Genomic DNA, 12,746 nt, shown 5'->3' with positions numbered 1-12,746 from the left:
GCTGAAGCACCGACTGTACGTATGGTTTTCAAAGTACAGTCTGTTATGGGTGTCTGAAGGCAATGAATCATGATATCATGCATTGTGTTGTGTGATATAAGCACTTGCTGTCAGTGGAGCTTGCTGCTCTTTTCAAGAGGAAAAGCAGATCATTTCCAGAACAAATCCACGCGTCGATATATCTTGAGATGGATCATCGTGTTAACCGTTTCATGTCTCATATTTCATTTCAAATGTGTGTGTGTGTGTGTGTGTGTGTTTCCACTCTCTTTCAGTTTTGTGGGGATCAACGCCTCTGATATTAATTATTCAGCAGGCCGTTACGACCCGACGGTGAAACCTCCCTTCGACGCTGGTTTTGAGGGTATCGGTGAGGTTGTTGGCCTCGGCCTCAGCGCCAGCTCCCGCTTCACCGTCGGGGACACTGTGGCTTACTTCAACAGCGGCGCCTTTGCTGAGTACAGCGTGGTTCCCGCCAAGGAAAGTGTGCCCGTCCCTTCGGCGAAGCCCGAGTTCCTCACCCTGCTGGTCAGCGGCGCAACCGCCTACATCGCCTTGAAGCGTCTGGGCGACCTGGCCAAAGGCGAGACTGTTCTGGTCACCGCGGCTGCGGGAGGAACGGGACAGTTTGCGGTGCAGTTTGCCAAACAGGCGGGCTGTCACGTGATCGGGACCTGTTCGTCCAATGAGAAAGCGGGTTTCCTGAAGTCGATTGGCTGCGACAGGCCAATTAACTACAAAGCGGAGGATTTGGCCAAGACCCTGAAGACAGAGTACCCAGAAGGCATTGACGTGGTTTATGAATCAGTCGGGGGCAGCACTTTAGAATTGGCAGTGAACTGTTTGGCTAAAAAAGGCAGACTAATAGTCATTGGCTTCATCTCAGGTTACCAGTCGGCGTCAGGAATCCCACAGTTCAGAGGGGCAACTTTACCTGTCAAGCTTCTGCAGAAGTCAGCAAGCATTCGAGGTTTCTTCCTTCCTCACTTCATCAGCGACTACAAGGAGGCTCTGACTCAGATGATGCAGATGTTTGCCACGGGCAAGCTTATGTGCAAGGTGGATTATGGGGATTTGGCTCAAGAAGGGAGGTTTGTTGGCTTGGAGTCCGTCTTCCGAGCCGTGGACTACATGTATGCAGGAAAGAACCTCGGCAAGGTTGTGGTCGAAGTGCTACCTCCCTCTAATTCCAGCAGTAAACTGTAAATGATTTGCGCCAAAGAAATTCTGCTTTCCCTTGGAAATCATCAACGATGCAAATATGGCATGAATCGAGAACGACTGGCAATGGCTATTTTGCTAAATAAACAGATCAGCTATGCAAAATGTTTGTGATGCATAGTCAACTTTGTAACTACAAAAAGCAAGAACAGTTTGATTCGTTTACTTTCACTTTGCACAATCATAATTTCATATCAGGAAAAAGAATTTAGGATGGATTTCGAAATCTTCCCCGCGTATGTAAATTGAACCTCGATTACAGGTGCCGCTGCAAAATGAACACGGTGTTTAATGTTCTTCCCCATTTTCACTCATTGCAGACCAGATGCCTCACTCTGCTTGCTTTTAGCGCTCTCCGGCACTTCGTCTACCATAAATGTTTTATAGACTTCATTGTTTGTCTTTTAGGGGCTTACGTGGATATGTCAAAAGTGAATACTGCTCCAGGTGCGCCTGATATCTTATTGCCTGTGTGTTAGCTGACAGAAACACAATCCGAACAATCAATCTTTGCCTTCATATGCCCCAAAGCTGCACATAATAAAAAATGTGTCCAGTTAACTAGCAGTCAGATGTAAAATTGCTGTTCGTACTGCGAAAAGAAAAACAAACATTTTTTTCGTGAGTTACTGTGCCCTACTTGCCCCTTGACATTTATTGTCATTCCAGTGCTTTGTAGCAGTCAGCCATTCAAACATTCCTGAGGGGAATTAATTGTGCATAAAAGTTTCATATTTTCAAATGTAATGAGGTTACACCCGGAGAGTTTTAAAAAGCCTCCAAAAAGTTTCCCAGCATTAAAAAAGAGAGAGAGTGTTTAAAATAAAAGGAAATAAATACTGGCAGAGATGGCTGTTGCCTTAATATACTGTGGGCACGTTATTTCCTCATCCGGGTGGCCACTCACAGTACAACCACCCAGTGTGATATACTTTTCAGTTGTGACCCAGCATGCGCGGTGGCAAACTTCACCAGATGGGACAGGAAGCCACGGCCACGGCCAGCCACATTTGCTTCAGCTCTGTGGCGCAAATTGGGGGGAAACTGGTCAATTCGAATTCGTCATTGCTGTTGCTCTTTGCTGCCGGTCTAAGAGCATTTACGCAGGTATGTGTGTTATCAATTCACAGTTGTCCTTTACTAACTGGGGTAAAGGCTGTAATTAAGTCGGACATGAAACCGGATAAGTTGATCAAAAGCGCAAACGGGTGATCATTTAATTATCACAATCACCTCTGTAACACCCCTGTTGCTTCAGCATTATGGAATGGGGAAAAAAACAGCGACACAAAAGGTGAGAGGTGAGATGATGCACATGGATGTTGAGATAAATTTAGCATGCTTGACTGCTGTTTGCATCTATGTTGCATGGCAATGAGGAGGCCAAGTTTAGCATCTCTTCAATTAACAGGAGAAGCCTTGTCTCTGCGTCCTCCAGGGCCCACCTGTACCTCGGCTGATTAGTGAGCAGTCACAGCCCCAATTAGAGAACACAGGAACTTGGAGAGACAACACTCTTTATTTAATTGGATTGTGTTGCAGACAAAGGCTTCTTTACCGGCTACATAGGGAAGCAACCTGGAACTGTTGGGAGCAAACAAGACATTAAAGACTGCAAAAGTCCTTTTTGTGGGACTTTTTTGTACAATGGTTCAACTGTGTTTATTAATTCCAGGAGCGAACTGCTTCTCTCGCTTTTAAATGCAGTGCTACTGCCCATAAAAGAGTTCATTCGCACCGAGCTTAAGAACTCATACAAAAATTGACAAAACATTTTTAAGAAAATAAAAACGTTCGCTACAGTTCTAGTGAAAAACCTTTGTTGATAAACATGAGAGTGGGTGATTTTAAATGTATTTATTTCAGTATCAAAGGACAACGGCCCTACAGAAGGAAGAAAGTTGAACAATCCAATGGGAATTATGGTTCACTTTATTTCACAATAATTAGTGACCCTAACTATTTTTTATCATGTACTTGACAGATTCTCTCTCTCTCTCTCTATATGTATATATATATATATATATATATATATATATATATATACTGTATATATGAAATTGTTGAAAGTGGCTTGCTCTCTTCAACGATCCAACGTTAATAGTTGAACAAAGATGCCTTTTGACCTCCTAAAAAGTAATGATTTTGGAGGTATGACGATTCTGCCCTAAAACAGCGGTATGAATGGTTGACTCGCAGTGTCCCTGTGACTAATTGGTGACCATTCCAGGATGTAGTCCACCTTTACCCCAACGTGAGCTGGGATCGGCTCCAGCTCCCCATGACTGTGAAGCAGGCTAAGCAGTATAGAAAATGGAGGGATAGATGAATAGTTTCCAGTAATTTACAACTTGCATCGTCCCTGCAGGACTGCATGTTTTATAATTTGGGTAACAGTTGGAGAAGAACACGGGAACACGATCGGAAACACTTGTGTAATCTACACCAACATAAATGTAAGATGAACTCAATCATGGGGTTTATCAAAACAGAAAATGTTTGAAGCATTTATTTTATATCGAAGCAATTTGCTGGTATCTAAAATGTCGTCTTACACCTAGACAAGACGGATTAATAAATTCTTGTAAAATGTACCATTCCAGGTGTTATTGCCTAATCCTAAAACAAGATGGTCTTTCTCTTTCTCATTAGGATTATTATTCTTTTTTTTTTTTTACCTCCGGTTTCTGCTGGCTGAGACATGTGGCACGAAACAAAGACATCATCGCTGTTGTGCGGACCGCCAGATGCCTAAGGGACGCTGCCAGACAGTCCAGTTTCTTTCCCTGCAAGTCAGTCAGACACCCTTAACTCCCCAACTCCCAGAGCCCCCGTCAGTCGTGCCTCTGTCTAATTACCAAACCTAAAACCCCACTCAACTAATTAGCCACAGCAGACCCAGGAACTGTGAGTAAAGGTAAAGAGATGGCTTCATTCAGGGGTGTGCATGCACGTGTGTGACAGAGACAGGAAGGGAGACAAAATGGAATATGTGAGCCTCCTTTCTCCTCTTCAGCCAATTAAAATCATTTATTAAACTCTGCAAAAGCTGTTGAGTTGTGCATGACAGAGTGATTGGGAATATGTTTATTGGGGCCATGCATGTTCTCCACATGCACACGCTCTCATACCCACTCCTTTTTTTTCCCTTCCATGCACTCCCACATGTCTGTGAGCAAATGGCAATATGTCTGTTCCTCTGTCCATCATCAGCGCCAGAATGCAGTGGGATATAAATTATAATATGTGGCAGCACCACTTGTGTAAGTCTTAATGAAGGGGCGAAATAACGTTATTAATCAAGTCCCTCTGATTAATTCCAATGAAGGTGTCATCCATAAACCTGTCTCGCTGATGGAGTAGTTCAGGGCCAGAGACTTTGTCAGTGATTGGGGTGGTTGATAGGAGGAGGCGGAGGCAGACGGGGCTCGCTTGGAGTTGGGGCGCATTTGCTGCCATACAGAGAAGAAACAAAAAGCAAAACGTCAACCCCAAAATAAATAAATAACATAAAAAGACACACATCGTTCCTGGACAAATGGCAGCCTTCACACAAGTGGCATTTATGAGACATAATTATCAATGTAATATGTTTAAGAATTCATCTGTGGCCAGTGAAGATGTTCACAGAGCATGTCGCTGATGAACTAAGATGATGTGAAGACTTCCACGTTTCGAAAGGCCTCTTAATGTGGAAAGTTCATCCTTATCATAAGAATGGTTACATTTGCCAAGCATTGACTGAGTTTAGAGGTTACAGTCTTTTTTTTTCATTCCCACCTCCCATGGGACTAGAGTTAGTTGGTTAGTTAAGAGGACAACACAAAAACTGGTAAGTGATTACAGAGAGCGTTTGTGGACAGGATGGTACATGGAAATGAAAAATCCGCAACATTTTGCTTGCAGACCCAGATGAACTACTGAATTTATTGACTGTGCATTCGATTTTTACACTGGGCAGCCCGGTGGTACAGTGGTAAGCGCGTCAAACTCACACTGCAGAGGTGCAGGGTTCGATTCTGGCTCTGGCTTCCCGGTGTGGAGTTTGCATGTTTTTTTTCTGCGTGGGTTCTCTCCCACATTCCAAAATTAATAGAACACTCGTCTAAATTATTCCTTGGTGTGCGAATTGTTGTTTGTCTGTGTGTGCCCTGCGATTTGGCTAGCAACCGGTTCAGGGAGTCCCCCGCCTACTGCCTGAAGACAGCTGGGAAAGGCTCCAGCACCCCCCATGACCCTTGTGAGGATAAAGTGGATTGGAAAATGGATGGATGGATTATTATTGTCACGTTGCAAGGTGGTGGAGGACCCCAAAAAGCAGGCAGGAGGGAGGAGCAGGGTGTACTTGACAAATTGTATTAAAACAGAGAAAACTAAAACCAAAACAAAGTCCTAAGAATAAAACGAATCCAAAGTAACAAAACCATTGCAGAAACTAAAAACTCTCAATAACAAAAAACATGACAGTAGCCAACAGCAACAATGAGGGCGGGAGTCCTTTTATACAACTCATCATTACATAACGACCAACAGGTGTGCAGTTGCAGGGGGAGCCCTACAGTGCCACCTGTTGGTCCCAAACCAAATCATGACAATTATCACTATGGCCAAAATTACAAAGTTCACCCCACCACAGTGCAGCTCTTCATAAACACAGAAAGAACTTGTGATATTACGATAAGAAACCCTTTATTATCTCACAATGGAGAAATTTGCAATGTACAGCAGCAAAGTTTGGAGGGAAGAAGTAAAAATGTAGAAATCAAGTATTTACATGCGCAAAATAATAAGAATAAAAGAATATATATATAATCATTAGGCTGGATGACATGGTGTACAAGTGGTTAGCACATCTGCCTCACTTCTGGGGTTGGGCTTCGAACCTGGGCTGTGGCTTCCTGTCTGGAGCTTGCTTGTTCTCCCCGTGCTTACGTAGGTTTTCTTTGGCTTCCTCGCACATTCCAAAAACACATTTCTTCAGCGAATTGATGACTCTAAATCACTTGCCCCCAATAGGCGGCCCCCAGGCCACATCCGGTCCACCAGCTGGCTCTTTGTGGCCCCCCCCAACTTGTTAAGGCCTTTTCACACTACACTTCATCGTCGACCAACCCTTTAATTGTGTGGCTGTTGCTCCATGGCACAATGGTGCAATGCCAAAGGGCTGAGTCAGGCTGCACACGAAGTAAGCGCAGTAAAAACCAAGGGTAGAGTGGAAGCGCCTTTTTTCCTTCGCTATGTGATTTGGATGGGTCAGCACGTGTGTACCGGGACTAGCATCCATGCAACTCTACACAGATAACAGGTTAGTGTGTGACTCCCAGTGTACTGCTGTGTTTGCAGTTCTTAACCTTAACCTTTCGTGTAATTGGCATATTGTTGACACTTTGCCATCTGTATGAGTCGACATTGCATGAAAATGGCATATACTGTATTCCAAGTCAGTTGCTAAAATAAAAGTAGACGGTTAAAATAAGGCAACTCAAAGAAAAATAGACCGAAAAATGTGCATTCATTTTACCTACGGCAAGCACCAGAGCAATGTGTTTTATGTGCTATTCGACTAAAAAAACGCAGTGATGAAGATAAATGCACTGAAATCATCTGACACTGCAAATCAAATGCCATAGGATGTTAATTTTTTTGTGGACTGGCGAGTAGCGCAGCTGACTCCATACAGTCTAAAGCAGGGGTGCCCATTAAGTCGATCCTGATCTACCGGTAGATCTAAGACAGGTCCCAAGTAGATCCGAGGAGTGTCGAGGAGAAAAAAAACAAACAACCATTTGTGTGTCTTTGTACATGTGAGTAATACATTTTTTTGTGTTAATGTACGCTGCACCCTAATCATCCTATCAGTCTCATTTTCACAAATAAATATTTAAAAAATAAAGCAGGTAAATCTTGAATTTACGGTGGCGCATGATTACGTCACCGGAAGTTGTTCGCGCTCAACGGTCTGCAATTGCAGCTTGTGATCAGAGCTGTTGCGCTCTATCTTTTATCGTCATTATTCTCATTCAGTTTGCTTCGTGTACAATTCACCGAGGGCACGGCCAAAGAATAGGAATCTAGGAGGGCCCAGGGAAGCACTTTAAAACGGTCCGTGTGAGCTACGATAGTTAACAGGCTGTAAAAGTGCATCACATGCATCAGTTTCAGGCTGTTTCTCATCATGGCGTGCGTGTGCGTGTGCGTGTGTGCGCGCGCGTGCCGGTAAGGGTAGATCCCGGGAGGTTAGTTGATCGAAAAGTAGATCTTCGGTCCAAAAAGTTTGGGCACCCCTGGTCTAAAGAGTGTCATTTGTCAGCTGCTTGGCAATCAATATGCCTGTTCTCCAAAATGCAACATGTAAATAAGATGAATTAAAAAGCTAAGTGTCCTTGAAGGTGCAGTATTTGATTGTATCAAAGTGTATGAAAAGCTAATGTCCGCATTACTTATGGCCATGGAATTGTCACACTCTTTCCTCAATCCGGAAGACAAGAGCGCACAAACTTATGTGAGTACTGAGTGGGCACGAACATCTCGGGTTTCCTCATTTGGCTATGTAGGCCTTCGGGAAATGGACATGAGGTTGGGATATTAATTAGCCCGACTGGCTGTGTAGCCAATGTGGCCACGTAACGTCACACAAAATACAGTAACTTGTAACGCTATCGGCCAATCTGTTTTAAACTAATAGAAACCGAAAACTCATGTGGGAACCAAGTTATGAGGCTTTGTGAGTGTGTTGCATACCCTAGGATAGTTTGATTCCATCTTGCAAGTGACAAGGAACATAATGCTGAAGAAAATTGTCTTGACTCTAACCAGTCAACTTCAATCATTACTTAAGGACGTGGTTTCAATTTCAAATAGACACCAAGCAGGGTCAAAGCCAGGTGACCACCGCATTTTTACAACAAATCAGTAATTACATCCGAGACTACACATGATAAAATAGTTCAGGGTGTGCCCTGCCTACTGCCCGAAAACAGCTGGGATAGGTTCCAGCACGCCCGCAACCCTCGTGAGGATAAGCGGATTAGAAAATGGATGGATGGACTGACTACACAGGTTATTTTATCACTGAGTGGTGTTCCATCCATCCATCCATCTTCTAATCCGCTTATCCTCTCAAGGGTTGCGGGCGTGCTGGAGCCTATCCCAGCTATCTTCGGGCAGTAGGCGGGGTATACCTTGAACTGGTTGCCAGCCAATCGCAGTACGTGGTGTTCCAACACCAGCATTCTGTTTTTAACGCTGTCCCTGAACTTTTAACACTGGCTGATTTGCAGTGTATCAACCCGCAAGCAAGATTCTTGTCACATCTGTGACACAACAACAAAAAGCATTAGCGGCACAGAGTGGCGTGGATTTTGGGTAAGCACAAGAAGCTCTTCACAGATTCATGAATAGAGGGATGAATGATTGAAGTGATAAACACTTTTGTTTGAATGCAAAGAAAAGCAGGAAATGACAGGTAAAATTAGGCAAACTTCAGCTACTCAGTATAATATATCAAAACTGAAATTGCGTCTTATTTTATGGCCCATTTTTCTTATAGTTCTCAATGAAAAGGACTTTTGAATTTGAATTTTACAGTATTACTGCATCATTGAAAAAAAATCTTTGTGGCCCTTTAAAAATTGGTATGTGAGTACCCCTGTCCCTAAATCGTCCATAGGTGAGAATGCGAGTGTGAATGCTTGTTTTCTCTATGTGCCCTGTGATGAGAGGGCTAACAGTTCAGGGTGTAGCCATTTACTCACTAAACGTTTGCTGCGCTCCAGATCAACCACACCTCTAACGAGGACAAGTGGAATAGAAAATAGATAGATGGATAATTGTACTGTGCAGACAACACCTCGCTGTGGCTGAGCAACAGCAGAAAACAATCAACCAATCAATCAAACCAATGTACTTATATATAGCTTTAACGAAGGGGCGGCACGGTGGGTGACATCCATCTCACAGTGCAGATGTTCAGGGTTCGATTTTGGCTCCGGCCTTTCCTTTGGAGTTCGCATGTTCTTCCCGTGCCTGCGTGGGTTTTCTCCGGGTACTCTGGTTTCCTTCCACATTCCAAAAACATGCATGGTACCCTGCGACTGGCTGGTCACCACCTATTGTCCAAAGTCAGCTTGGATTGGCTCCTACACATCCGACCCTGGTGAGGATAAGTAGATCAGATAATGGATGGATGGATGAATAGCTTTAACAATATACAAAGTATTTAATAGCGAGCGAGACAGAGGTAATTTAATACTATATAGTCAATTCAATGTGATAAAAGTTTTCAAATAAAACATGCACATTGTGTGTCTCAACCTATTAATTTCAAAAATAGAAGACCAAGGATGCTTGGGTGGTCGCTGCCAAGTGCGCTTGGTTTAAACACTGGTTTAATAATATCATACAACTGCATGTTGAATGAATCATAACACCCATGCAGTGTGATTAAAACTTGCTTTTAGTGGCTGTGTAGCCTGCATAAAGATACAGTACACACAAACAATTCAATTTGACAGATGAAATCGCACACCACATTCATCATTGTCATACCTACAGTATGTTAACCCTTGTAGTAGCCTCTGGAGGGGGTCTCCGTCCCTAACTGCATCTGTGGAGATGTAGATATGTATTAAGGTGAGCTGTAAGGGCACCATACAACACCTTTACGATTAATGACGGCATTGTCATTGTTGTCTTGATGACCGGCCCGAGAGTTCCATTGGCCGGATGAGGAGGAAATGAGAAACGGTTCTGGGAAGAAGAGAGAAATATGAGCATCCTGTTGACAGGATAACGGACAGGTCCTCAGTCGTTCCCCTAGGTGCCCCTGTCCTCATTCTTTACTGGCCAAAAAGACTAGACAGACGGCGTTCTCTGCGGCCAAGGACACAGGGGTGTCAGCTACGTGTCTGGGTAACATCGTTCATCAGGCCGCATCGGTAATGGGTATCTCTCTGTGACAGTGGTCATCAAGACACAAAAGCAAAAGGGCTCATAAACATTACATGACAGATGGCTGGGTGGACAGCGTTGGACACAGGAGGTGGGGGGATGAATGGAGAGTGAGAGATAAAAGTGTGATCGTGACACAGAGGCAGAAGGACAGAGGTGCAAGAGAGATCTCAGTCTTATGAAAAGTCTCAACTACTGGATGCTTTATGAATGCTCTTGTCTAGTGTCAGCTGTGAATGGATGAACTCAAAGTCAAAAAGGAAAAGCTTCGTGTCTGTTGTCCGGCAAAGGAGCTGAGTGCAGTTTCCAGCCATAAATAAGTATTGTCCTGTGGGCTTAGGAAGACCTCAGAGAACCATTGTCAGATCACACAGAGTTCGCTGCTACGTCTTACAAATATAAAAAGTTAAAACTCTACCATACAAATCCAAAGCCATACGGTAAATCAACAATAACCAGAAACGCAGCTGTCTTCTCTGGGCCTGAGCTCATCTGAGATGGACTGATGCAAAGTGTGCTGTGGTCTGACGAGTCTAGAATGTTCATGGCCATGGCATGGATAACTTGCACTTCTGTGAAGGCACCATGAATACTAAAAGGTACATACGGGTTTTGGAGCTGCCTTTCAAGCAAGGGGTTTTTTTTTTCTTTTTCAGGCATGTCCCTGCTTATTCCAGCAAAATGATTCCAAGCCACATTCTGCCTATGTTACAACAGCGTGACTTAGTAACAAGTAGTAGTAGCAGTAGTGCAAGTAATCGACGGTTCGGCCAGCAGTCCTGACCTGTCTCCCATCGAAAATGTGTGGTGCAAAACTGAAGTTGTATCCATCAAGAAGGAATTCGACAAACAAAGCTTCAACAAGTTCGTGTCCTCACTTCACAAATGTTTGGAAAAAAAAGAAAATCATAACGTTCATCAGTTTCATAATTAAATGTCTTGCCTTTGTTGTATATTTAAGTGAATATAGGTTGAAAAGGATTTGTAAATCTTTGTATTCTGTTTTTTGTTGACGTCTACAGAACGTCCCAGCTTCACTGGAATTGGGGTTTGTAAAAGAGGGAAACAAATATTACAGTCACCTCTCAGTGAATGACACAACGTAGTTGCACACCACTGAAAAGAACGTGCACAATGATAACCATACTGGTCAATAAATAATTTTCTGACAGATGTGATCATAGCTCAGCATTAAATTTGTGATTCTCGTGTCCGCACAAGAGATGAATGTGTCATGACAACACATTTGACCATACAGTGTAGTAGAAATACTGCGTGTACCTTATCCTCAGCGCTGGCAAGAGTTATGATCACCAATATGAAATTGGTATCAAGCAGAGAAAGAAGAAAAAAAAAGTTCAAACTTGTGGGGAGCGAAACAAGCCAGCCCGCAGCGCTGATATGTCAGAGGATTTCATCAAACACATCACTGGCCCGACGTCGTCTTTGAAGAGTTTGACGGATAAAGTGTTGGAGGAGTTGGCCTGAGGAGGATGCTGTTGTAAATAAAGTGTGGTCTATGCAGTTTGAAGCACAGTGAAAGTAAAGAAATAATTATAGCGGTGGTGCCAATGACAAAATGTGAGAAACAGGTTGTGTGAAAATGAGGTGAGGGTGTCAAGGCCCGTCATAGAAGTGACTGTCGAACCTGTCATAGGTCCCCTCGGAACAAAGGCAATTGTTGCGTTAGCAACACCTTTGCCTACTGCTGATGTTTACTTCGTAGGTACTCATTTATTTTGAATCAAGTCCCAAATGTGAGGTGTAATTATCAAAGCTCAGCAAAGTAACTTTCCTTGCTTTGCAGTGATGCTGGAGGCCTCTTCCTTTGTTTAGTTGAAATAACCTTGCCAACCAGTAATCGTCATCCATCCTTTGAACCTGTATAGAAAATGGAAATTAGAATATCCATCACTCGTGCCAAACGTCAGCATGACTGATGGTTTAGTCACAGGATCCCCTTTGCCTCGTACCCGTGTCAGTGTTTCAGAGTGAGAAGTGAACATTATCTAGCGCCATGATCTGATTTAGTCTGCACATTTCCATCGAGGAGAGCATTTGGAGTGGATGATGCACAATGTCTGCAAGGAGGCAGCCAGCGGAAGCTTTATGGAAATCTAATATCATGAGCCTTTTTGCTATGTTGGACTTGTTATTCAAAGAGTGGGTAGGCGACATGTTTGATATAAGACAGGCAGAATCTCATATTTTTGAAGTGTTTCTGTCAAAATGGTCTGAAGGATGATGGGAAAATCTGTGCAAACAGGTTTTGAGTGGGGTGTGCTAAGACTAAAATACCAACTGTTCTCAGCAAAAAAAAAAAAAAAAATCCTTTGGTAAATAACAGGAAACGACCCTTGAGAAGGCGGTATGAATGCCAGAGAGCACAGACGCAAGACTGTCTATTAAAACAAGTATTTAAACACATAAATAAATAAAACGATTCCGTGCAAACAGATGAACTGAATGAAATCGAAGCATCAAGCCAATGTTGGGCTTTTATCACAAACACACTGCCTGGAAAGATATGGCGGTGCAGCTGCGCACTCAAGATGTTAATCTGAGTTGGAAATATT

The 12,746-nt window shown here is 43.3% G+C and overlaps 1 protein-coding gene across 4 annotated transcripts in view; it reads left to right on the top strand.

Moving 5' to 3' along the window:
- The window catches only part of LOC147203359 (prostaglandin reductase 3-like), a 28,058-nt gene that overhangs the window by 2,209 nt on the left and 13,103 nt on the right, over positions 1–12,746 (top strand). The window contains exon 2 of one of the 4 annotated variants that reach the window (XM_086112870.1): positions 276–1,326. The exons of the other annotated variants lie outside the window; for them this stretch is intronic. Coding sequence (XP_085968996.1) covers positions 276–1,206 — 931 coding nt within the window. The 3' untranslated portion in view covers positions 1,207–1,326. Of the gene's footprint in view, positions 1–275; positions 1,327–12,746 lie in introns of those variants that run through there. 4 annotated transcript variants of the gene reach the window in all.

The sequence above is a fragment of the Hippocampus guttulatus genome, chromosome 6 (assembly GCF_054856545.1).
Source record: "Hippocampus guttulatus isolate MCC_2025c chromosome 6, RoL_Hgut_1.0, whole genome shotgun sequence".
Taxonomy (NCBI): Eukaryota; Metazoa; Chordata; class Actinopteri; order Syngnathiformes; family Syngnathidae; genus Hippocampus; species Hippocampus guttulatus.
This window is presented reverse-complemented; position numbering and strand designations above follow the sequence as displayed.